The following is a 27,757-nucleotide window of genomic DNA, read 5'->3' on the forward strand; positions in this document are numbered from 1 at the left end:
TTATTTTTTATTATAGCATCTGAAAAATATTTACCACAATGCCGTATATAAAGCATTATGTTTATTAGCTGCAGTGGACATTAAAATGCATCTTTAATGGGTGGCAACTATAATGTAAAACTATTTACTGCCCAAAAATACATATCTTTTTTTTGGTTTCTAGTTACTCAGTTGTTAACTATGCATATTCTAACAGTAAAAAAACACACAAAGTAGAGGTTGCACTGAAGTGCTCTAATAAACAACAATTGTAAGATACAAATTTGACTAACATCACCAAGTGGAATGTTTATTATTTTGTTGTGCAAATATAAACATTCCTGCAACTACATTTTGACATTCTGAGAAAAAAATGCATTCATTGGAATAGCTCCGTATGCAAAGTATGTACAAGTCCCTCTTGCTCAAATAAAAATGACATTTTTCAGTCATGCCACTTCACCAGTTCACTTCATATGCTAATATGAACCCGGACATAAGTGCAGTTTCATTCTCTGTACATGTAATAAATTATGGGTAATCTTGAACGAATACCCCCTTAACTTATAAAGAAACAGCCTTTTATTTTTTATAGTGCTCTCCCTTTCTCACCCAAATATTTCAGTTTCCATCATAGGTGTCCTGACATTGCATAGCACAGGGCATGACGATTACAGTTGTCTAGTCAATGGGGTTGGTTTGAGGAGAAGTGGCCATAGTAGAGCCAGTCTCTCTCTTGTTCTCCATCTTCTCTTGTAGTCAGTTAGCCAGAGACCACGGCCCTATTACGTCCCCTCCGCCTTCTCCTCACCCTCTATAGGGCAATTCGGTGGGCTTCCAGAGGACGTGCACTCTCCGCCTTCTCCTCCATCATCTGAGAAACACACAGAGCAACATTCATCATTTCAGTCAGGAACAGATCTTTGAAAATGCCTTAATGCCCATGTAGTTGAAAATGTTTGCATTCCATTCACAATCCAAACTGTAGCGTATACTTTCCCCTATTTTGTGTTTGTTTGTAAGACATGGAAGATACAGTGTCTTGCAGTCACAAGATGAAGGGAATATGAGATTGTCAACCTCAGCACCTGACACCTTGAGTATCAACAGACTAAACTTAACACAGATCCTCACAACTCAACCACTTTGTTCATATTCAGCATTTTAATACGGTTTTGAACACTGTCAAAATGAATTACCCTACAGAGAGCCTTCACCATCATTGAGATGACAGTCTTCAGGGAAAATGAGCCAACACAGACTGCTTCTTGACAGACAATTCCTTTCTGTATTTTATAGGGGATTTTTTAATTGCACGCAACTGTGATATATCTGGTTCATGCCCTCTACAACATTAGGATCTACATTATATGCTGCTGGTTGGTTCAATCTGCTTAAATCAAGTCATGAAAAGGCCAATGTGAGTAAGAGAAGGAGATGAATTTCACAAAAGCTATTGTTTGACCATTTGAGCCCTTGTGTGTGTTTGTGTTTATCTGTGTGTGTGTGTCTGTGTGCAACCGTGTGTGTGCATAATCTTGTTATTGACTCATACATTAATGCTCAATGGACCAGTCGTTATAGTTGAAGGGTGTAACACTGCAGCCACAAAGTGAAAGGGAGCAACGCTGAGTAAAAAAGTTATACATAAACAGAGGCCTCCAACTAACAATGACTTCCCCTCCTACCTATGAAGCAATATGTGTATTGGCTTTAGTATATAACCAAGACAGCAGCTACTATTCCTGGAGTCCAAACCTCCTGGTCTTTCCCTCACTGATAGATAGTTAGCCCTTTCCAAACTGCCTATTACTAATAGAGGAAGATGGCTGTTTCTTTCATTTGTTTCCATTTAAAAAGTTAAAGCTGTGGTTCATTTTCCCTTCTGTTAACGTTCAGATGCCCTTCCCATTAAACCCTGGTTGATTAATGGAAAGCTGGCTGTCCAGACATGACATTTGATAATGGTGATGGGTACTGGGCTGGCAGGGCCTCACAAAAGCACTCAACTATCTGAGTAAAGAGTTTCTTTAATGACAGTGCTTTATTACGTGTTGCTCCACCACACTTTTTCTATAATGGCTAGATACAGATAAGTATTGTTATGGAAAATTGCATGTACTTCTATGATTAAAAAAACAGACACAGTACCATCTTTAATATTCACAAAATACTGCTTCTGAAATAAACTGATTCAAATTCTAATTGAAATGTATCGATGAAAATACTTTGAATTACAATTCAAAGTACAATTAATCTTAATCCATACCAGAGTGAAAGCATGCAATCATGTACTGTAGGCGTATGTCAATTATTGGTAAATATCGCAGAAACTTTGCAATCATGTACTGCATGTAATTGAGAGTAAATTTCCCTACCCACCTACAACAGAGAGCTCTGCTAGTTTGTCTGACAGGTCAGCAGGCCCTGCCCCAGTGATATCAGGTACAGCGTTCCTCCGGCCAGTCCTCCCCGTGGCTGCAAAATCAGTGACAACAGGCTCCACATCAGTCATCGCTGGGCCCTGTTCTCATAGCATAGTCTGGAACACAACAACAAAGTGCAATTTATGTCTAAACATATTGTACCTGGTTGATAACACTGTGCTATGTTTAAGCAATAAGGCCAGAGGAGGTGTGGTATATGGCCAAAATAGCACATCTAAGGGCTGTTCTTAGGCACGACGCAAACCCTCGACGTGCCTTATTGCTATTGTAGACTGGTTACCAAAGTAATTAGAGCAGTAAAAATAAATGCATTGCCATGCGCATGGTATATGGTCTGATATACCACGGCTTTCAGCCAATTAGCATTCAGTGCTCGACCCACCCAGTTTATGACACTCATTACACAAGCTTTCCGTGTCACGCCTTGGTCATTGTATTTTGTGTTTTTGTTATATGTTTGGGTAGGCCAGGGTGTGACATGGATTTATATGTTGTATTCGTATTGGGGTTTGTATTATTTGGGATCGCGGCTGATTAGGGGTGTTGTTAGGCTTGGCTGCCTGAGGCGATTCTTAATCAGAGTCAGGTGCTTGTTGTTGTCTCTGATTGGGAACCGTATTTAGGCAGCCTCACTTTCGCTTTGTATTTTGTGGGTGTTTGTTCCTGTCTCTGTGTAGTCTTCACCAGATAGGCTGTAATAGGTTTCACGTTCCGTTTGTTGTTTTTGGTAACTCTGGGTCTTCCTTTCCTGTGGTGGTCCTCATGAGAGCCAGTTTCATCACAGCGCTTGATGTCTTTTTTGCGACTGCACTTGAATAAACTTTCAAAGTTCTTGAAATGTTCCACATTGATTGCCCTTCATGTCTTAAAGTAATGATGGACTGCCGTTTCTCTTTGCTTATATGAGCTGTTCTTGCCAAAATATGGACTTGGTCTTTTACCAGATAGGGCTATCTTCTGCATGCCAACCCTACCTTTTCACAACACAACTGATTGGCTCAAACGCATTAAGAAGGAAATACATTTCACAAAATCATTTTTAACAAGGCACACCTGTTAATTGAAATGCATTCCAGGTGAGTACCTCATGAAACTGGTTGAGAGAATGCCAAGAGTGTGCAACGCTGCCATCAACGCAAAGGGAAAGGGAAAAGGGTGGCTACTTTGAAGAATCTCAAATATAAAATATATTTTGAATTGTTTAACACTTTTTTATTTACTACACGATTCCATATGTGTTATTTCATAGTTTTGACGTCTTCACTATTATTCTACAATGTAGAAAATAGTTTTTGAAATAAAAAAATAAAAACATGGGATGATTAGGTGTCCAAACTTTTGACTGGTACTGTATGTCTGTTTGAAGTGTATGCAAATAGATTATGCAAGTGGTTAGGCATTTTCAACACACACACGTTTCTTAAAAAGACTAGAAGATGTAGTGAATTTCTCCTAAACCCTGGTACAGTACGGTATGGTACTCACTGAACCATAATATGAGCACTATAACAGACAATAGTGCTTTCAAAAAGAGCACTGCTTGCCTCAATACCCTGCTCTAAGGACATTTGGTCCCTTAGCTCTAGTCTAAATATCCAGGACCTTCATTACCTTGGCCTAATGACTATTGATTGGTACTACTTTATTACTATAGGGACATTGGTACACATGTGATCAATACTTAACCATGTGTTATGCAACTTTTCCTGCATGCCATTACTGCAGCTCTATTTCCCCTTAAAATATAGAACTTTGCCTTTTACATTATGGGACCCCATGTAGTAATGGACCGACAACCAGAAAGTCTCAAAATAATATGCAATGCAGTATACAATTTGACCAGCAGGGGGCTCAATTCACAGCAGTACAGTACTGAATAACTAAATTACAAATCTACTCTCCATGTTAAACATTCCCTCTTGTTGCTAAATTAATGCAAAATAAAACATATTCCGAGATTTAATTACAGTTTCTCCTGACCTATTCACTATCTTTCAATGGATTACAGTTTCTCCTGGCCTATTCACTATCTTTCAATGGATTACAGTTTCTCCTGGCCTATTCACTATCTTTCAATGGATTACAGTCTCTCCTGGCCTATTCACTATCTTTCATTGGATTACAGTCTCTCCTGGCCTATTCACTATCTTTCATTGGATTACAGTCTCTCCTGGCCTATTCACTATCTTTCAATGGATTACAGTCTCTCCTGGCCTATTCACTATCTTTCATTGGATTACAGTCTCTCCTGGCCTATTCACTATCTTTCATTGGATTACAGTTTCTCCTGGCCTATTCACTATCTTTCAATGGATTACAGTTTCTCCTGGCCTATTCACTATCTTTCAATGGATTACAGTTTCTCCTGGCCTATTCACTATCTTTCAATGGATTACAGTTTCTCCTGGCCTATTCACTATCTTTCATTGGATTACAGTCTCTCCTGGCCTATTCACTATCTTTCATTGGATTACAGTTTCTCCTGGCCTATTCACTATCTTTCAATGGATTACAGTTTCTCCTGGCCTATTCACTATCTTTCAATGGATTACAGTTTCTCCTGGCCTATTCACTATCTTTCAATGGATTACAGTTTCTCCTGGCCTATTCACTATCTTTCAATGGATTACAGTTTTTCCTGGCCTATTCACTATCTTTCAATGGATTACAGTCTCTCCTGGCCTATTCACTATCTTTCATTGGATTACAGTCTCTCCTGGCCTATTCACTATCTTTCATTGGATTACAGTCTCTCCTGGCCTATTCACTATCTTTCATTGGATTACAGTCTCTCCTGGCCTATTCACTATCTTTCATTGGATTACAGTCTCTCCTGGCCTATTCACGATATTTCATTGGATTACAGTCTCTCCTGGCCTATTCACTATCTTTCATTGGATTACAGTCTCTCCTGGCCTATTCACTATCTTTCATTGGATTACAGTTTCTCCTGGCCTATTCACTATCTTTCATTGGATTACAGTCTCTCCTGGCCTATTCACTATCTTTCATTGGATTACAGTCTCTCCTGGCCTATTCACTATCTTTCATTGGATTACAGTCTCTCCTGGCCTATTCACTATTTTCATTGGATTACAAATAGGTTTTAATAGCAGAAATAAATATTGCCAGTCGCTTGACATGGGTACGAGTCCCGGTCGGGACTACCCCTTGAATTCGCTACAATACCATACACATTTAGACACCCTATACATTTACAAAGAAAACATATCCTACCTCCAAGAACACAACACACACACATGCATGCACACACATACATTTGCGCGCACACACTCACATCCTTACACTCACTCACACACACACACACAAAGAAAACATATCCTACCTCCAAGAACACAACAAACACACATGCATGCACACACATACATTTGCGCGCACACTCACACACACACACACACACACACACACACACACACACACACACACACACACACACACACACACACACACACACACACACACACACACACACACACACACACACACACACACACACACACACACACACACACACACACACACACACTAGTCATCATTCAACAGAAGGTGCATCACCTCTAATGGGAGTATCAGTCCCGTAGAAGATAAGCACTCGCTGGATGTCACAACATTTAGAATTGAATCAAACCTCCTTTAGTCAAGACAGGCAATTATTGCATTAGATTTGTCGCTATTATTAACAGGGCTCCAGCATAACACCTGGGGCACAGGTGAAAGATGGAATAAGGGGGAGACGTTAGTCAGAATAGGGGCCAGAGCCAAGCAGGGCCATTTAGACCAAAAATGTAATTGTCTTGACTTGTTATGTAAACATTCACTAGGTGAACAACACTTCTTAAATGGGCCCTCTAATCCTCATAGCTCCCTCTCCTTTATCTGTGGCCAGCTTTGGAAGACATGTTGTGCTGGTTAAGCAGTGTGGCCCTAAAGGCCCTGTGTGTGCTGAGATGCTCTGAGGAGTGTGTTTAAAGGCCCACTGCTAAACACATGCATCCATAACTGTGTGTGACTACAGATAGACTGCTGTATTTGGACTTGGGTCCATACAACAGAAGGCTCTGGGTAGCAGTGGAACCCACAGTGGCCTCGCAGAGTGGAAGCAGCAGGAACTGGTGTTGGCATTCTTCTCCTTGCAGTCTTCCACTCATCTATGTCCACTGGAATAAAAGGAGCTGTGTGCATTGCCAGCAGGCCCCTGTGCCAAGCAGCCAATGTGAGGGAGAGTCCAGTACCAGAAGGCAAGAGGGAGGCATCAGCTTGTGTGTGTTTGACTGAGAACATCGCCCGCCCATTGCTGTTAGAAACCCAAGCTTATCTCCGTATGGTTGAGCTTGCTGGAGGGCGTTGTAAAGCATCATGTGCATATGTGGGTTGAAAGGTGTAGGTGTGTAAAGGCTTATGTTATCACAATCAGAAAGGATCACAGTTTAGACCACTAAAGACTAACATATCCTAGTTAATCAGCAAACATATTCCCCTCGAAAGTATGCAAAGAAGGAAGTCAAATATCTTGAAAATCAACACCTTAACACAGACATGACCTAATAACAACCCCTCTAAAAAAAGACTGCTACTCCAACTCATCCCAAACCATCTCAATTGGGTTGAGGTCAGGTGATTGTGAGGCCAGGTCATCGTGAGGCCAGGTCATCTGATGCAGCACTCCATCACTCTCCTTCTTGGTCAAATAGCCCTTACACAGCCTGGAGGTGTGTTTGGGCCATTGTCCTGTTGAAAAACAAATGATAGTATGCACTAAGAGCAAACCAGATTGTATGGCGTAACGCTGCAGAATGTTGTGGTAGCCATGCTGGTTAAGTGTGCCTTGAATTCTAAATAAATCACAGACAGTGTCACCAGCAAAGTACCCCCAAACCCCCACACCATCACACCTCCTCCTCCATACTTCACGGTGGGAACGACACATGCAGAGATAATCTGTTCACATACTCTTTGAACCAAAAACTCTTGGAACCGTTCACATACTCTTGGAACCAAAAATCTCAAATCTGACCTCATCAGACCAAAGGACAGATTTCCACCGGTCTAATGTCCATTTCTGATGTTTCTTGGCCCAAGCAAGTCTCTTCTTCTTATTGGTGTCCTTTAGTATCCTCCTGCTCTTAGACCTTAGTGCTGATTTTGATACCATCGATCACCACATTCTTTTGGAGAGATTGGAAACCCAAATTGGTCTACATGGACAAGTTCTGGCCTGGTTTAGATCTTATCTGTCAGAAAGATATCAGTTTGTCTCTGTGAATGGCTTGTCCTCTGACAAATCAAATGTAAATTTCGGTGTTCCTCAAGGTTCCGTTTTAGGACCACTATTCTTTTCACTATATATTTTACCTCTTGGGGATGTCATTCAAAAACATAATGTTAACTTTCACTGCTATGCTGATGACACACAGCTGTACATTTCAATGAAACATGGTGAAGCCCCAAAATTGCCCTCGCTAGAAGCCTGTGTTTCAGTCATAAGGAAGTGGATGGCTGCAAACTTTCTACTTTTAAACTAGGACAAAACAGAGATGCTTGTTCTAGGTCCCAAGAAATAAAGAGATCTTCTGTTGAATCTGACAATTAATCTTAATGGTTGTACAGTCATCTCAAATAAAACTGAAGGACCTCTGCGTTACTCTTGACCCTGATCTCTCTTTTGACGAACATAGCAAGACTGTTTCAAGGACAGCTTTTTTCCATTTACGTAACATTGCAAAATCAGACATTTTCTGTCCAAAAATGATGCAGAAAAATTAATCCATGCTTTTGTTACTTCTAGGTTAGACTACTGCAATGCTCTACTTTCCGGCTACCTGGACAAAGCACTAAATAAACTTCAGTTAGTGCTAAATACGGCTGCTAGAATCATGATTAGAACCAAAAAATGTATCATATTAATTCAGTGCAAGCCTCCCTACACTGGCTTCCTGTCAAGGCAAGGGCTGATTTCAAGGTTCTACTTGCTAACCTACAAAGCATTACATGGGCTTGCTCCTACCTATCTCTCCGATTTGGTCCTGCCGTACATACCTACACGTACGCTATGGTCACAAGACGCAGGCCTCCTAATTGTCCCTAGAATTTCTAAGCAAACAGCTGGAGGCAAGGCTTTCTCCTATAGAGCTCCATTTTTATGGAAAGGTCTGCCTTCCCATGTAAGAAACGCAAACTCGGTCTCAACCTTTAAGTCTTTACTGAAGACTCATCTCTTCAGTGGGTCATATGATTGAGTGTAGTGGCCCAGGAGTGTGAAGGTGAACGGAAAGGCTCTGGAGCAACGAACCGCCCTTGTTGTCTCTGTCTGGCTGGTTCCCCTCTTTCCACCGGGATTCTCTGCCCCTAACCCTATTACAGGGGCTGAGTCACTGGCTTATTGGTGCTCTTTCATGCCATCCCTAGGAGGGGTGCGTCACTTGAGTGGGTTGAGTCACTGATGTGATCTTCCTGTCTGGGTTGGGGCCCCCCCTTGGGTTGTGTCGTGGCGGAGATATTTGTGGGCTATACTCGGCCTTGTCTCAGGATGTTAAGTTGGTGATTGAAGATATCCCTCTAGTGGTGTGGGGGCTGTGCTTTGGCAAAGTGGGTGGGGTTATATCCTTCCTGTTTGGCCCTGTCTGGGGGTATTATTGGTGGGGCCACAATGTCGCCTGACCCCTCCTGTCTCAGCCTCCAGTATTTATGCTGCAGTAGTTTATGTGTCGAGGGGCTAGGGTCAGTTTGTTATATCTGGAGTACTTCTCCTGTCTTATCCGGTGTCCTGTGTGAATTTAAGTATGCTCTCTCTAATTCTCTTTCTCTTTCTTTCGCTCTCTCAGAGGACCTGAGCCCTAGGACCATGCCTCAGGACTACCTGGCATGATGACTCCTTGCTGTCCCCAGTCCACCTGGCCGTGCTGCTGCTCCAGTTCCAACTGTTCTGCCTGCGGCTATGGAATCCTTACCTGTTCACCGGACGTGTTACCTGTCCCAGACCTATTATTTGACCATGCTAGTCATTTATGAACATTTGAACATCTTGGGCTAACCCATCTAACCCTACTTCAACTCTGAGAAACATTTATTTGAGCTGCAATCTGAGGTGCAGTTAACTCTAATGATCTTATCCTCTGCAGCAGAGGAAACTCTGGGTATTCCTTTCGTACCTTGTCACAACACAACTGATTGGCTCAAATGCATTAAGAAGGAAATAAATTCCACAAATTAACTTTTAACAAGGCACACCAGTTAATTGAAATGCATTCCAGGTGACTACCTCATGAAGCTGGTTGAGAGAATACCAAGAGTGTGCCAAGCTGTCATCAAGACAAAGGGTGGCTACTTTGAAGAATCTAAAATATATTTTGATTTGTTTAACACTTTTTTCGTTCCATATGTGTTATGTCATAGTTTTGATGTCTTCACTATTATTCTACATGGTAGAAAATAGTACGAATAAAGAAAAACCCTGGAATGAGTAGTTGTGTCCAAACTTTTGACTGGTACTGTATATATTATGCCCCCCAAACACACACACTTATAAAAACCAATGTTGTGCTCCTGTGTCATGTAGTCTGCTCTCACAACCTTTGTCATCAAAGCTTTGACATTTTAGTGTCACTTGAACTAAAGGCTGAAACACAATACAGTCTCACTCTGTCCATCAGTGCTGGTGGGACCAATGTGGAGTGATGACCTAGAGCAGCTTGGCCGAGTGTGATAAGAGTAACGGCCATGGAAGCTCCTCCTCCTGTGTCAGCACAGCAAACAACACGCAAAGCCGCCCCAGCCAATTTACTCAGTGACAATGGCTTAAAAGAGAACCATGCCATGTGAAATCGCTGATTACTCTGGGCTAGGCTGACCTTGAAGCTCAAACATCCACCTCCACTCATCACCAGCATTGCACACCCTGTCAGCCACAAGGTTAATTTATCCTCCTCATACCCTCCTATTTTATGGAGAATTTAACAAGCTTTCAATAGCCCCAATAACTATTAATCCGCACACTCTTTGAAAAAAGGGTTACAAAAGGGTTCTTCGGCTGTCCCCATAGTAGAAACCTTTTAAATTCCAGGTAGAACTTATTTTGGTTCCATGTAGAACCCTCTGTGGAAAGGGGTCTACCTGGAACCAAAAGAGTTCTACCTGGAACCAAAAGGGGTTCTTCAAAGGGTTCTTCTTTGGGGACAGCTGAATTACCCATTTAAATACTAGATAGCACCTTTTTAGAAGCTCTCCATTGTGGTAAGAGGATTGATAAGTGAGGGAAAGTGGAGCTTTTACAACAGCTCAGATGAGACACTGGGTGCAGTGTCAACATGTGCATGTACTCATAAAGGAACGTAGTGCTATTTCAACCAACTATTTCTAGAACTTTCTGTAGTATTTTCTCTCTAGGTGACAAATACAATTTGTTAGCGCATAGTCCACCATAAATTACATTCAACCAGCTGTCATGAAGGCCATTGTTGTGATAAGTTTTTAATGAACAGTATACGTATGTCCGATTCCCAGGAGGCTTAAAGTGACACCACGGCCCAATCAGGACCCTGTCCCTGGGTCCCCCTCTTCCTTTCACTCCACTGAGAGAGGAGAGAGCTCCCAATGTCCGATAATGAGCCGTGTTCAGTGGGAAACTTCAAGGAATGAAGTCACATGGCAGCATTGTGAATGAACAGTTGACTGTTCATTATTCAGGAAGGCCTGGTGGGTCAGGGCCTCTCATAAATGTAGCCACACACAAACACAAGAGTCCTGCTCACAGAGCATAGGGAACTGCCTGCCTCTCCACCACCACAGTTACTCCCACTGTTACCCTGTCATATAGCAGTGCAAAGCATAACATTATATCATTGATCAGGCACCATTATCGAATTATCCACTGAGGTATTCTTGAAAACAATGATTTTCCAGATCCCAGATACTCTACTTCAAAAAAGAGAAATGGCCTTCCAAGAGACAGTGCCTTATTTATATCTGAGAGATGGCCATCCAATAGTATTTTATCTTGCCCCTATGGGATCTTTATCCAACCCAGTGGTAGCTGTTGACCGCGCTGTGAGTGACAGTGTGGAAGGCTAGCACGTCCTCGGTGTGTCCCTCTCAGCAGGCTCAAAGACTTTTCCCAGCACCCCTCTGGTCAAAAGGGCAGCATGTGACCAGGTGAGCGGTCAGATAAAATGGCCACCACAGAGAGACCCCACCAAGGCACTGAGGACGCCTGCCAAACATAACCGAAAAATACTGTGATAACCTCTGACAATGGCACTGCAGAACATAAATAAAACACAAACAAACACGCTAATAAACAGCCATTTATGGAAAAAATCTCTTTGAATGTTACAGGAGCGTAATGCTTGTTTATGTAACTGATAAGAAAACACATTATATTGCAAAAACATGCAATTAAATTAATCACAGCAGTACAATATTTGCAGAGACAATGTTATTTCAGAGTTACATGTGTTACTGATCATGTTACACTGCTCATTGGACCTCTTCTATTCAGAAATAAATCCCAGTGGGGGAGGCCACAATATTTCCTTTGTTATTTCCACCTCATTTTCCTGCTATTTGTCCTTTTGCTTTGGAAAGACGTCATTTGAAACAAAGCCTACAAGGTGACTTCCATATTTTGAAACATAGAGAGGCTAATTAAGTACATGTCTCACATAGCAGCCAGGAAGAGAAGAGATCTCTCCTCTTCAATACAGGGCTATATTTGGACAGGCGACCTCCTGCTGAATGGGCTTTAGAGGATACACCTCCCAGGGTTGTTCAAATGTCAGAGCACCAAACTAACAAGTGACTTCAGTGCACTCAAAAGTCACTGAGTAAGGCTCCTCCAGCGTACTTCCAATGGGCTCTAGGGTGCCATTTGGAAGGCTCTCGGGTGCCATTTGGAGGGCTCTAGGGTGCCATTTGAAGGGCTCTAGGGTGCCATTTGAAGGGCTCTAGGGTGCCATTTGGAGGGCTCTAGGGTGCCATTTGAAGGGCTCTAGGGTGCCATTTGGAGGACTCTAGGTTGCCATTTGGAGGGCTCTAGGGTGCCATTTGGAGGACTCTATGGTGCCATTTGGAGGGCTCTAGGGTGCCTTTTGGAGAGCTCTAGGGTGCCATTAGGAGGACTCTAGGGTGCCATTCGGAGTAGAGATCGACCGATTAATCGGCATGGCAGAGTAATTTGGGCCGATTTCAAGTTTTCATAACAATAGGTAACCGGTCTTTTTGGACGCAGATTATGGTCAATTACATTGCAATCCACAAGAAAACTGCGTGGCAGGCTTACCACCTGTTACGTGAGTACAGTGTCAAAAGGACCTTGTGGCTGCAATGAGCCATGGTAAGTTGCTAGCCAGCATTAAACTTATGAACAATATTAACTAGGGAAATTGTGTCACTTCTCTTGCGTTCAGTGCAAGCTGAGTCAGGGTATATGCAACAGTTTGGTCCTGCCTGGCTCGTTTCGAACTGTGTTTCTTCCTAACAATGACCGTAATGTGCAATGTAACAGCAATATTTAGACTTAGGATTGCCACCCGACAAAAAGGAATGGTTCCGTATTTCACTGAAAGAATAAACATTTTGTTTTCGAAATGATAGTTTCCGGATTTGACCATATTAATGACCAAAGGCTCATATTTCTGTGTGTTTATCATAATTAAGTCTATGATCTGATATTTGATAGAACAGTCTGACTGAGCGGTGGGTAGGCAGCAGCAGGCTTGTAAGCATTCATTCAAACAGAACTTTACTGCATTTGCGAGCAGCTCTTAGCAATGCTTGATGCACAGTGCTGTTTATGACTTCAAGGCTATCAACTCCTGAGATTAGGCTGGCAATACTAAAGTGCCTATAAGAACATCAAATAGTCAAAGGTATATGAAATACAAATGGTATAGAGAGAAATGGTTGACGCATCATAATTCCTATAATAACTACAACCTAAAACTTCTTAACTGGGAATATTGAAGAACTGGGAATATTGAACCACCAGCTTTCATATGTTCTCATGTTCTGAGCAAGGAAGTCTGCCCAGCGGCCGCCAGTGCCGCCAGTCAGCCAGGGTCCGCCAGTGCCGCCAGTCAGCCAGGGGCCGCCAGAGCCCCTCAGCAAGGGGCCGCCAGAGCCCCTCAGCCCAGAGGCGCCAGAGCCCCTCGGCCCAGAGGCGCCAGAGCCCCTCGGCCCAGAGGCGCCAGAGCCCCTCTGTCCAGAGCTTCCACCCCTCTGTCCAGAGCTGCTGCCCCTCAGTCCAGTGGGGTCATTTAGAGGGGTCGCCGTGGTTAGGAGGCCACGGAAGCAGGCAATAAGGCTGACTAAGACAATGGTGAAGTGGGGTCCGCGTCCCACGCCAGAGCCGCCTCCACGGACACACGCCCACTCAGACCCTCCCCTATAGGTTAAGGTTTTGCAGCCGGAGTCTGCACCTTTGGGGGGGGGGGGGGTACTGTCACGTTCTGACCTTTATTTCCTTTGTTTTGTATTTATTTTAGTATGGTCAGGGCGTGAGTTGGGTGGGCAGTCTGTTTGTTTTTCTATGTTTTGGGGTAATTTCTATGTTTCGGCCTAGTATAGTTCTCAATCAGAGGCAGGTGTCATTAGTTGTCTCTGATTGAGAATCATACTTAGGAAGCCTGGGTTTCACTGTGTGTTTATGGGTGATTGTTCCTCTCTCTGTGTTTTGCACCAGATAGGGTTGTTTTTGGTTTTCGCACGTTTATTGTTTTGTTTATTCATGTATAGTGTCTTTATAAATTAAACATGAATAACCACCACGCTGCGATTTGGTCCGCCTCTCCTTCACCACAGGAAAACCCTTACATTTCATTATTACAAATATATATAAAAATCGTCCGATTAATCGGTGTCGGCTTTTTTTGGTCCTCCAATAATCGGTATCGGCATTAGAAAATCATAATCGGTCGATTTCTATCGGCCCGTTATTTGGGATGCACATATGATCATGGTGCACAAGAAGACTGCATGGGCTGTGCTGTTGAAGTGATGTTTCAATGGCAGGAGATGCCAAAGTGAATCTGTGGGATCCAGCAGCGTTTTGGGAGACACTTACCCTCTTCCCCAAATCCCGTCTCTGGATCGCTACCAGGGATTTCACAGAGCAGATCAGGAATAGAAGTCATGCACCATCTAAGTGAACCACATCTTTTCAGTAATGATATGAAACCTTCAGTCATAACATGCCTACCACACATGTCTATTGTGTTGACTCACACCATGATTCATAGTAGATAATGTAAGCTATTAAAACCGATTGCCATGTTGAAGGCTATCACCTATTCAGACAATGTAGATGACTAAATCGGAGGTCGCATCTTGCTTTCCTTCAGTTTTGAAGACGTGACTCACTAACGCAGACCAAGCCAGACGTACAGTATATCTTAATCAGGACTGATTATAATCACCAGTAATTTAGACAGCTAGCAAATACAATCAGCTATAATGATATAACTCATCATTCATAACCACTAAAATACTGTAATCAGAACATCACATAAAACATCCATAGAATATAAACAGTTGTTTCCCATGCAGACCAAAACATTGTCTTATTCACCTTCATATTCAGTTCTCTTCCTGATAGCACACATAAAATGGTTACCCACACTGAAAGCACTGGTCAAAGCAAATCCCTCCAGGCTTTACTAAAAATCCTTTGAGCTGGATAGTCAATTGGATCTCTTCTTATGTGCTTTGAAGTGAAGAAAGCCAGATTTGCTTTTGAAATAAGACTCCACAACCAAAAGAGCTTTTGAAAACAGCTGCACATGACTAAGTTGGCAATTTATAGAAAATATACAACACATTGATATCTTATTGACGTTGAGCATTGGCAGAAAAAAAATGCATTTTGTCGTTCTATCTATAAAATCTTCTGGATGCCTAAAATAGTCCCACAAAATGTATAAATACCTAAACCAAAAATCAGCAATTAACATTCCTCTCACACCAAACAGTATGTTCCCAGCAAACCGGGAACATTCCCAGGACATTAGCTAACATTCCCATTAATATTTAGTTATGGTGTTATCTGACATTAGGATGATGACATCTCAAAAACATTCATTCAAATAATGTTTTTTTCCCAGGAAATGTTTTAAATTAAATATCCTTGGAATGTTCTCCTAACATCCACTAAAATGTTGTGCACGACATCTGTAACAACCACCACAGAACATTCCCCTAAGGTTGTTTAGGTTTCAACGTAATAAAAAAATGTGTTCTGGAAACATTCTTGCAACATCAGGCGAATATTTTATACAAACATTGTATGATCATCAGCACAACCATAATTTTTGTATTATTAGAACTTTTGGGGCAACATAATGAATGTACGGTTTGATATACCACGGCTTTCAGCCAATCAGCATTCAGGGCTCGAACCACCCAGTTTATAATTACAATTAATGCATATCTTAGATGCTGGTGGAAGCTGTGACCCATCGTGTTGCCAAGGGTAGCTTAAAAGTTATGTACCTCTCCCTCAGGAAGCAGCCTGTGACTTTGAGAAGGCCGTCTCCCTCCACGCTTTGTTGAAAAATCACCTTGGGAAGATTTATGAGGAGTTTAATGTTTGGGAGAGCAAGACTCAGAGAGAGAAAATACACCTGAAAGCCAATTCATGACACACACCTGCCAGAAGAGGCATGTACGCACCCAAACACTGTAACTCCTCTCTCTGGCAGGTCTATGATGGCCTCACCATTAAGTGCTCTGACTGACAGTGACCCTATGAATGGAAAACAGCTCTTTTTGCTCATGCAAGAGTGAATACAATTGGATAATTACTGATATAAGCATATTTGAAGGAAATCTTCATATATTGTACTGTGTATATTTACACACATGCACAGGCATTCACTACAAAGAGTCATAGTGATTCACCTACACTTCATGACCAAAAGTATATGGACACCCCTTCAAATTAGTGGATTTGCCTGTTTCAGCCACACCTGTTGCTGACAGGTGTATATAATTAAGCATACAGCCATACAATCTCCATAGACAAACATTGACAGTAGAATGGCCTTACTGAAGAGCTTAGTGACTTTCAAAATGGCACTGTCATAGTAGGCCACAAAAGCTCACAGAACGGGGCCCCTGGGTGCTGAAGCGAGCAGCGCGTAAAAATCGGCTGTCCTGTTGTACCACTGAGTTCCAAACTGCCTCTGGAAGCAACGTCAGCACAATAACTGTTCATCAGGGGCTTCATGAAATGGGTTTTCATGGCCGAGCAGCGGCACACAAGCCTAAGATCACCATGCACAATTCCAAATGTCGTCTGGAGTGATCGAAAGCTCGCCGCGAGCAGTCGAAACGCGTTCTCTGGAGTGATGTATCTCGCTTCACCATCTGACAGATGAATCTGAATTTAACGGATGCCAGGAGAACGCTACCTGCCCCATTGCATAGTGCCAACTGTAAAGTTGGTTGGAGAAGGAAAAATGGTCTGGGGCTGTTTTTCATGGTTCGTTCTAGGCCCCTTAGTTCCAGTGAAGGGGAATCTTAATGCTACAGCATACAATGACATTCTAGATCATTCTGTGCTTCCAACTTTATGGCAACAGGAAGGCACTTTCCTGTTTCAGCATGACAATGCCCTGTGCACAAAGCGAGGTCCAAACAGAAATTATTTGTCGAGATCGGAGTGGAAGACATTGACTGGCCTGTACAGAGCCATGACCTCTACCATCAAACACCTCTTTGGGATGAATTGGAATGTCGACTGCGAGCCAGGCCTAATCATCCAACATAAGTCCCAGACCTCACTAATGCTCTTGTGGCTGAATGGTCCCCGCAGCACTGTTTCAACGTCTAGTGGAAAACTTTCCCAGGAGAGTGGAGGCTGTTATAGCAGCAAAGGGGGAACCAACTCCATATTAATGCTAATGTTCGACATATTAATGATGTTCGACGAGCAGATGTCCTCATACTTTTGGTCATGTAGTGTATCTATTTGGCCTCATGTGAAATAGTACATTTGTAGTAGGCCTACAGACCCTCATTCATAATCAGTCAATCAATACTTCTCTTTCCAATTTCCACAGAAATTATGTTTAAAACAATCCAGATTAACAAGGTGTATTACACATGGAAAGAGAAACAATCATCTCTTTTAATTATCATGGGCTTTAATAAATAATTTGTTTCTTCACATCAGAGAGAATTCTTGCCAGAGGTTGATAACAAACACTTTGTGAATGCCACACTTGTCTTTATATCGGCCCATATGTGTCACAGACTACATTAGCAGACAGGCAGTTTGTTTAGCAGGAAATGAGAGTGCCATTTCAGCAAATCACATAGGGCAGTCTAGAAAAAAACATCCTTCTTGTTGAAGAGTTTACCAGGCAGTTGTGCGGTCGGTTGTGGCCAAACGATGACAGCTAGGCGGTCTGTCTCATATTTGTTATTCCTCATACAGTGTCTTGTTCAACCGCAGATTTATTTTCGAAGTGTAAGACAGGATATAAAGCAGAGCGACGAGTACAGCCTAGATTGCTCGTGGTTTATTTTTAGCCTCTGTGATAACTCAGTTCAAATCCAGTGATATAAGATAACACGATCCTGGTCGTTTTATTGGCCCAAAACTCAGACTTTACACAAGGCTGGATAAAGATAAGGATTAGGCCACAGAGCTGTGTGTCTGTGGGGCTCTTCATCCGGCATTGTGTGTGCTAAGTGAATGATATGTATGGTAATAATCAGACTTACAACGTAGTTTATCTGTGTTTTAAAGACAATCCATGTCTGGTATGGATTGCCAACTGTGGCCCTAGGAACAAGGAACGCAATCTGTGTTGTGGTCTTAAAATGACTCGTTTTGGGATGCACCACTGCACTGTGTAGACTAGAGTAGCATAATTGTGGGCACTACCAGTGAGAGCTAAGTGCACTCATCGGGTTCCTGCATGTGTATCATGCAATACTGGCACTGCAACATTATAGTACTCCACTGTTCTCTTGTGAGTGACAAACTGGCAGCTGGTGACCCAAAGGGACTTAGATACAGGCAGATGAACATGGACATACCCATAGGGTAGGAACCTCTGAGGAGAGGAATACTGCGGTTCACAGTGGGTCGATGGGCCAATCAGCACATTTGGATCCTAATCCAGCGTGGCAACAACAGTGTAATGAAGCTTTAATCACTAAAAGATCGAATTACTCCAAAACCCTAATCCAGGGATGACCTTAACCACAAAATAAACACAATAATATGGGATTTGATTGTTTTGCTGTTTAACCACCTAACCCATGGCTCCTTTCATTACCAAAATGCCAGAGGTTTAAGGGGCTAAAAAGGGCAAAATGCGACCCAATAGTATGAATAAAGCATTAGTAATACATCCAATACATAGTTTAGTCTTATTGTCAATATGTCACAGAGAGAACATATGTGTGCAGCAGTCTCTGCAAGCTGTTCTGTCTCTGGCAGAGTGGTCCAGAATGCCAATGTGATAGATTTTGATATACATACCCCCCCACCCCCACAAGGACCTGTTAGTCTTCCACAGAGGGACCGATTTGTGATAATTTTATTGACTCAACAGTGAGAGGAGCGAGAGCATGCTTGGCTATGTGCTAAAACTGAGCCGGTTTCACAAGAGCCAATTACTGTGCTGCTGACTGAGCTGAGAGAGAGCCAGGCAGAAGAGAGGAATGATGGGAAAAAGGATCCCTCCTGGGGCATTGCCATTGAAATACCAGCACAGAAACTGTCAAAGACAATCACAGGCGCCTTGATGACACTTGATGAAAAAAAAGACTTCAAACAGAGTGAGCTACAACTGTTACAAAAAAATATTTCCCTGTTACAAAAAAATATTTCCTGAGTCGCAGCTCGCAGGTAGTTAAGGATGTCCAAATTGAAATATCACCTATTGACAGTGTTTACCTGACTAATCCCTTCAGACACCATCTTTAAAAGACTTTGTTGGTCTCTGGGGCTTTCAGGTAGGGGTGTCTTCGATCAAACACTCTTGATGAAACTGATTTAGTTACACCTTCCACTTTATTTGTTTGATACAACAGGCACAGTTTCTCTTCGCATTTGTTTTAACAGACGTGCCTGAGAAAAACAATTCATGTGTAGACACGACACAATGTGATAACAGGAAAATAAGTGATACCAAACTGCACTTTTCATTCCCATGTGTGTAATTACACATACTAGTAGACAGACACCATTGGTAATTCTCTGTCATCAACACAGCCAATTAAGAGGATAATACAAAATGGGACGCACCTGGATCCTCCTAGGCTCATTAACTGAATGTTTTTTTAAAGTACAGTCACGATTGACCATATTGGAATTACCTACTGTGACATTTAGATCCTGAGTGACAGGCTGGCAGATGATGTATGACACTAGTTCACTTGAATAATGAATAGTAATAACTGCATATCTAACACCGGACAAGCTCCAGTTAGCAGGAATATAGGCCTATAGGCAGCAGCCAGCTAGGGACAGACAAACCCCACCTCTAACGTTAAAAGGGTAAACAGCATTCTTCACCTCCCTCTTTACATTTCCAGAAAATAATGATAACGACATAGTGTTGTGAGGTGAAGGTGCAACCGTCTGAGTCTATTTGAGTCAGTGCTGCCCAGAGGAAGCAGAGGGGTTGTAAATACTATGTCCCCTGCAACTTCATCCGTCACTCTGGATATGCGTTAACAACATTTCATTTCTACTTTTAGTATCCTCTTTAGAAAATACAGCAGTCAATAGACAACAACAGCCTGGTCCAAGCTGAGTGGCACTGTTTGAATGTTAAAATGACACACTACAATATGGTGGAGAAGGTCAGACAGATTGTATGAGAGGGTCTGGAAATTACGTTACACAGGATTCTAAAGACTAGAGTAAGAAGGAGGGTGGGGGTGTATGCCTTATGATTAATGAGTCGTGGTGTGGTCATAACAACATACAGGAACTTAAGTCCTTCTGTTCACCTGACCTAGAATTCCTTACAATCAAATGCCGACAGCAATATCTACCAAGAGAATTCTCTTCGATTATAATCACAGCTGTGTATATCCCCCCAAGTAGACACCTCGACGGCACTGAAAGAACTTCATTGGACTCTATGTAAACTGGAAACCACATATCCTGAGGCAGCATTTATTGTAGCTGGGGATTTTTAACAAGGCTAATCTGAAAACAAGGCTCCCTAAATTTTATCAGCATATCGAATGCACAAATCTGGGCTGGCAAAATTCTGAAAATCTAACCACGACTCCATTTTGTTACTCCCAGCCTATAGACAGAAACTAAAACAGGAAGCGCCAGTGCTCAGGTCTGTTCAACACTGGTCCGACCAATCTGATTCCACACTTCAAGATTGCTTCGATCACGTGGACTGGGACAACAACATTGATGTAATATGCTGATTCGGTGAGCAAGTTTATTAGCAAGTGTATCGGTGATGTTGTACCCACTGTGACTATTAAAACCTTCCCCAACCAGAATCCGTGGATTGATGGCAGCATTCGCGCAAAACTGAAAGCACAAAGCACTGCTTTTAATCATGGCAAGGTGACCGGGAACATGAACGAATACAAACAGTGTAGCTATTCCCTCCGCAAGGCAATCAAACAAGCTAAGCGTCAGTATAGAGACAAAGTAGAGTCACAATTCAACGGCTCAGACACGAGACGTGTGTGGCAGGGTCTACAGTCAATCATGGATTACAAAGAGAAAACCAGACCCGTCGCGGACACCGACGTCTTGCTCCCAGACAAACTAAACAACTTCTTTGCTCGCTTTGAGGACAATACAGTGCCACTGACACGGCCCGCTACCAAAACCTGCGGGCTCTCCTTCACCGCAGCCAACGTGAGTAAAATATTTAAACGTGTTAATCCTCGCATGGCTGCCAGCCCAGACGGCATCCCAAGCCACGTCCTCAGAGCATGTGCAGACCAACTCGCTGGTGTGTTTACGGACATATCCCGCACCTTAAAAGCAGTAGACCTGCCACTTTCAAGGTGCGGGACTCTAACCCGGAAGCTTACAAGAAATCCTGCTATGCCCTCCGATGAACCATCGAACAGGCAAAGCGTCAATACAGGGCTAAGATTGAATCATACTACACCAGCTACGATGCTCGTCTTATGTGGCAGGGATTGCAAACTATTACAGACTACAAAGGAAGCACAACCCCGAGCTGCTCAGTGACACGAGCCTACCAGACGAGCTAAATCACTTCTATGCTCGCTTCGAGGCAAGCAACACTGAGGCATGCATGAGAGCATCAGCTGTTCCGGACGACTGTGTGATCACGCTCGCCGTAGTCCTACGTGAGTAAGACCTTTAAACAGGTCAGCATACACAAGGCTGCGGGGCCAGACGGATTACCAGGATGTGTTCTCCGGGCATGTGCTGACCAACTGGCAGGTGTCTTCACTGACATTTTCAACATGTTCCTGATTGAGTCTGTAATACCAACATATTTCAAGCAGATCACCATAGTCCCTGTGCCCAAGAACACAAAGGCAACCTGCCTAAATGACTACAGACCCGTAGCACTCACGTCCGTAGCCATGAAGTGCTTTGAGAGGTTGGTAATGGCTTACATCAACACCATTATCCCAGAAACCCTAGACCCACTCCAATTTGCATACCTGCCAAACAGATCCACAGATGATGCACTCTATTGCACTCCACACTGCCCTTTTCCACCTGGACAAAAGGAACTCTTACGTGAGAATGCTATTCATTGACTACAGCTCAGTACCATAGTACCCTCAAAGCTCATCACTAAGCTAAGGATCCTGGAACTAAACACCTCCCTCTGCAACCGGATCCTGGACTTCCTGTTCTCTCTAGTACCACATGGCAAGCGGTACCAGAGTGCCAAGTCTAGGACAAAAAGGCTTCTCAACATTTCTTACCCCCAAGCCATAAGGCTCCTGAACAGGTAATCCAATGGCTACCCGGACTATTTGCATTATGTGCCTCCCCCCTACAACCCCTCTTTTACGCTGCTGCTACTCTCTGTTTATCATATATGCATAGTCACTTCAAAGCTGGGACCGAGAGACTGAAAAACAGCTTCTATCTCAAGGCCATCAGACTGTTAAACAGCCATCACTTGAGTGGCTTCTGCCAACATACTGACTCAAATCTCTAGCCACTTTAATAATAAAATATTGCTTGTAATAAATGTATCACTAGTCACTTTAAACAATGCCACTTAATATAATGTTTACATACCCTACATTACTCATCTCACCTGTATATACTGTACTCTATACCATCTACTGCCTCTTGCCTATGCCGTTCGGCTGTTCAGCCATCGCTCATCCATATATTTATATGTACATATTCTTATTCATTCCTTTACACTTGTGTGCATAAGGTAGTTATTGTGAAATTATTAGATTACTTGTTAGAGATTACTGCACGGTCGGAACTAGAAGCACAAGCATTTCGCTACACTCGCATTAATATCTGCTAACCATGTGTATGTGACCAATAACATTTGATTTGATTTGATGGTGGAGAAGGTCAGACAGGTTGTACGAGAGGGTCTGGAAATGACGTTACACAGGATTCTAAAGACTAGAGTAGGCAGTCGACAGATTTAAGATTAGAATGTGTCTGCAATCTCTTCTTTCTCCATATCATAATCAACACATTTCCCCGGGCTGGCTTATTATTCTTCCAAGCATGTGGTCTCTCAGGGCAGCTGTTGACTGGTACAGTAGGTGTGTTGATGGTGGGTGTGGAGGGAATAACATGGTGCTTACCGTCTACTCAGCAGGAGTTAGAGAGTCAGAGCACTGGCATGAAATGCATGCTGCAACCAATAATAAACCTAGTGCATGGAGGTCACCATAACTACAACATCTTACTGCATGATGCATGATGGCCAAACACTATTTTAAACCATGGGGTTGAATTTTGTGATAAGAAAGCTGCTGGCTGACTCACATTCATCGTAAACAGCTCATTCAATAGACAAGACCCATGTTTATACAACCATGCTTTATTTAATCAGCAGGGGAATATCAACAAAAGTGAAAAGGAAACATAGATTAATATGATCATGTTTGTTCCTTGTGATTGCACTGCAGTCAGGTCATTGAAATAAGCTATTTATTGCATTAAAGAAAATCAGCCAAGTAGACGGACAGGTAGACAGAGGGACAGACCATTGTATTTGAGATAGGTATGCGGGGTTTTCAAGTATTCAATAGCCATCAAAGGCAAACGTCATTGGGGAAGACAGGAGAGGAGGATGTGTCATTCAAATAAAACGCATTTATGATCAAATAATAGCATATGCCTTTTAATGATCCTGATAATCAATCAATCCCAAGTGGCATATGTATGACTGATATTCGTTGATATTCTTCTGCATCACATACAACATGTTTTTTTTCCATAACAATGGAATACATGTGCAACGAATCCATCAATTGACAAAAAGGTTGCTCTCACACATCTCTGTGCCTTGTATCCTTTATGCATGACATTGCATACGGCATGGTCATGCGTTGAATTGACATGACCAACATTTTCTGGTTGCAGGTTTCAACAGCAAGCAATGACAATAATAACCAGCTGAATTAAAAACTTGTAGTAGCCTACAATCTGCTGTAGCCTATAACTTGCCCATAAATTAGGCTACAGCAGATTGTAGGCTACTTGTCGGCATTTGGCAACAACCTGACGACGAGAAACCTGCCAAAATAAGATATATTGTGACACCTACTTACCCAATGTGTAGAACAATGATTGTTACGAGAATGTTATTTATTTGCGCTCCAACGAAATAGATATTTCACCATCGACAACCCATGGAAAGGACTCGGTGCACACAGTCTGCCCTCATCGTGATTTCCTCTACTCTCTTTATTTAAGTGCGAGGATAACTATCTCCGCCGCGGTGACATCACACAGAACGATATTTTTTTTTATCACCCAGAACTAGTATTCTACCAGCAGCACAAATGATGACGTCACGTTCTTTCGGAAATGAAGAAACCTTCCAAATAAAAGCAATGTTATGGTTAGTAGAGACTCTACTGAGTATTTCCCACACCACTTTATCTGAGACAGATAGTAAAGTTCTCTCTCTGTATCCCATGTACAGTCTATTACAGTGTATTGCATTGGGCTATGGAGCTGGTGGAGAACGAAGTGCTGCTGGATATGTTTAATACAGTCCCCTTCCCAAACTACACATATTTGGTTAGTAGAGGAATTACTGACTATTTCCCACCCCAATTTAGCTGAGACAAGTAGAAAAGTATTTTCTCTACAACCCAGAAAGTATCCCATATACCGTATATTGCATTGCAGTGAATGAAGTGGGGGAGTAAGGCGTCACCAGTACTCTGTATTGTCACGGATTCCTCCGGTACTGATGTTGACACTCTGTTCACCAGCTCCTGAGGTCTATATCACCAGCCTTCTAGGCGTCACTGAACTGGATCATTACCACCAACCCTGGACTGTCTGGACTGGACTGTCTTTAAGCACACCTGGTTCCCATTCTCCCTGATTAGTATGTGTATATATGTGCCCTCTGTTCATGTTGATTATTGTTCCATGTCTGTTGGTGTTGTGAGTACCTGTGTGCTTGTGTATTGGCTTGTGTATTGGCTTGTGTATTGGCTTGTGTACTAGTGTTATTACGTGTCTCGTCCCATGTATTTATTGGAGGTTTACATCTCACTCTTTGTTTGGGTTACAGCCCTGTGTTATATATACAGTGGGGCAAAGTATTTAGTCAGCCACCAATTGTGCAAGTTCTCCCACTTAAAGCTGAGAGAGGCCTGTCATTTTCATCATAGGTTCAACTATGACAGACAATGAGAGAAGAAAATCACATTGTAGGATTAATGAATTTATTTGCAAATTATGGTGGAAAATAAACTTTTGTTATTGACCAAATACTTATCTCAATACTTTGTTATATACCCTTTGTTGGCAATGACAGAGGTCAAATGTTTTCGCTAAGTCTTCACAAGGTTTTCACACACTGTTGCTGGTATTTTGGCCCATTCCTCCATGCAGATCTCCTCTAGAGCAGTGATGTTTTGGGGCTGTTGCTGGGCAAACTTATTTCTTTCATCACATTCCCAGTGGGTCAGAAGTTTGAATGTACCGGTCATACAATGAGAGAGACAGGCCTATTTCAGTCATTGCAAAGTCTAATGGAATAAGGTATCCTACCAAATTAATGCTTGAATTCATTTCTTGTGTAGTGGTTCATCTATTTGTAGAATATGCCTATGCATCACTGAACACTAGGTGATGTGTCACCTCCACAATTGCTCTCTTCCCAGAAATAAAATGAGCAATGAGGTTTTCTGGAAACTTACTCAATTATGAAATGTAACACTGAATCCTAGACCAGACAGCCAAAGAAAAAATGAATTTCATGACATAATTGTGATATTAAATATGCATGTATGCATGGGAGGACAGGGAACAAGCACCCCTTTTCAGCTGGAGAAAACACAGACTAAATAAACTGGGACAAAGCCACTGCAATGTTGGAGCTAGAAACATGAGCATTTCACTGCAGCTGCAATAGCATCTGCAAAATATGTGTATGAGACAAATCAAATTTCAATTTGATTAGCAGCACAATTTTGTGTTGTGAACCATGTAACGGCTTTCCTCCTGGGAAGGAGAGGCGGAATAAAATGCAGCGTGGTTAAAGTTCATGTTTTTAATAGGAAACCTCAACATGAACATAATACAAAACAATAACTGGCAAACCTGAAACAGCCCTATCTGGTGCAACAAAGACAGGAAACAACCAACCACAAAACCCAACACAAAACAGGCTACCTAAATATGGTTCCCAATCACAGACAATGACTAACACCTGCCTCTGATTTGAGAACCATATCAGGCCCAAACACAGAAACGGACAAACTAGACATCCAACATAGAATGCCCACTCAGATCACACCCTGACCAAACAAAACATAGAAAGATAACCAACCAAACTATGGTCAGGGTGTGACACATGTAATGATGCAAATCCATTTCAAGAGTCTCAAATGGTTGGGGGGTCTTGTGATGGTGAGAAAAGTGTTATGCATGAATTTCCCCTAGACGTTCCTATTCTACTAAATCATTAGTGTCAGGCTATAGTCAGAGTTTCTTTGCTATAGTAGCTTGGAGAGGTAAAACGAACTGCCTCAATACATGACGACTCTTGATAGAATTAGGCTACGGTGTCCCTAATCTTTCCCGATTCCCATTAATGCAATTAGTTTTATGAGTACTGTCTGAACAAGGAGTCACTGACTCTTACTGTACAGAGTAGGCCTATGTAAGGTTTTCATCCAAACCAAACAGGGTAAAGAATAGGGTTATGCTCAGTGTGGAAAGGCTCAATTATCACCTGAGCATGGTATCTGGAAAACTGATGCCCATGTGAAACCCACAAGCCAAGGCTCGTGCGAGGCTACTTCTGAAACTCAAAGCACTCATGGATGACTTCCTAATGCTCCGTATCCAGAATATGTGTTTATCCAAAATAGCCTAAAGGTGATAGAGCTACCAAATATCTGATCTAACATCATGGTTGATTTGTTGACTGTGAACTTTAACAGTAGCCCTTCGCTCACTGAAAAAGCCATGCATGAATCATACTTATTTCCCACACATTCTCTTTTTCTCTATCCACAGCATTTGTGCTCAGGGGGTATTTACATGTTCAATGTGACTCAATTATTAAAATGAGAAAACAGCTAAGAAGTAAGTCAATTCAACGTGATAGGAAAATGCAATTAGGACAAGTTATTCTCTTCTGAAATCAAATAAAATTTTATTTGTCACATACACATGGTTAGATGTTAATGCGAGTGTTGCGAAATGCTTGTGCTTCTAGTTCCGACTGTGCAATAATATCTAACAAGTAATCTAACCTAACAATTTCACAACAACTACCTTATACACACAAATGTAAAGGAATGAATAAGAATATGTACTTAAAAATATATGAATGATCAATGGCCGAACGGCATAGGCAAGATGCAGTAGATGGTATAGAGTACAGTATATACACATGAGATGAGTAATGTAGGGTATGTAAACATTATATAAAGTCGCATTGTTTAAAGTGGCTAGTGATACATTTATTACATCAATTTTTTCATTATTAAAGTGGCTAGAGATGAGTCAGTGTGTTGGCAGCAGCCACTCAATGTTAGTGGTGGCTGTTTAACAGTCTGATGACCTTGAGATAGAAGCTGTCAGTCTCTCGGTCCCCGCTTTGATGCACCTGTACTGACCTCGCCTTCTGGTTGATAGTGGGGTGAACAGGCAGTGG

The 27,757-nt window shown here is 42.2% G+C and overlaps 1 protein-coding gene across 1 annotated transcript; it reads right to left on the reverse strand.

Moving 5' to 3' along the window:
- LOC123990721 (cAMP-dependent protein kinase inhibitor beta-like) lies at window positions 1–24,402 on the reverse strand. Its single transcript, XM_046291531.1, has 3 exons — window positions 24,180–24,402; window positions 2,362–2,521; window positions 1–853 (listed from the first exon to the last, which is right to left on the reverse strand). Exons 2-3 carry the CDS (start codon window positions 2,492–2,494, stop codon window positions 765–767), a joined length of 222 nt encoding a protein of 73 aa, XP_046147487.1. The 5' UTR covers window positions 2,495–2,521; window positions 24,180–24,402; the 3' UTR covers window positions 1–764.
- Between the last annotated feature and the right edge of the window lie 3,355 nt (window positions 24,403–27,757).

The sequence above is a fragment of the Oncorhynchus gorbuscha genome, linkage group LG12 (assembly GCF_021184085.1).
Source record: "Oncorhynchus gorbuscha isolate QuinsamMale2020 ecotype Even-year linkage group LG12, OgorEven_v1.0, whole genome shotgun sequence".
Taxonomy (NCBI): Eukaryota; Metazoa; Chordata; class Actinopteri; order Salmoniformes; family Salmonidae; genus Oncorhynchus; species Oncorhynchus gorbuscha.

What these genes read in the sequence shown, in the direction of transcription:
- LOC123990721 (XM_046291531.1), bottom strand. Translation starts at nt 2,494, where the DNA reads ATGACTGATGTGGAGCCTGTTGTCACTGATTTTGCAGCCACGGGGAGG. An exon ending in AGCAGAGCTCTCTGTTGTAG is followed by an intron (nt 854 to 2,361) that starts GTGGGTAGGGAA and finishes TGTGTTTCTCAG; the next exon opens with ATGATGGAGGAGAAGGCGGA.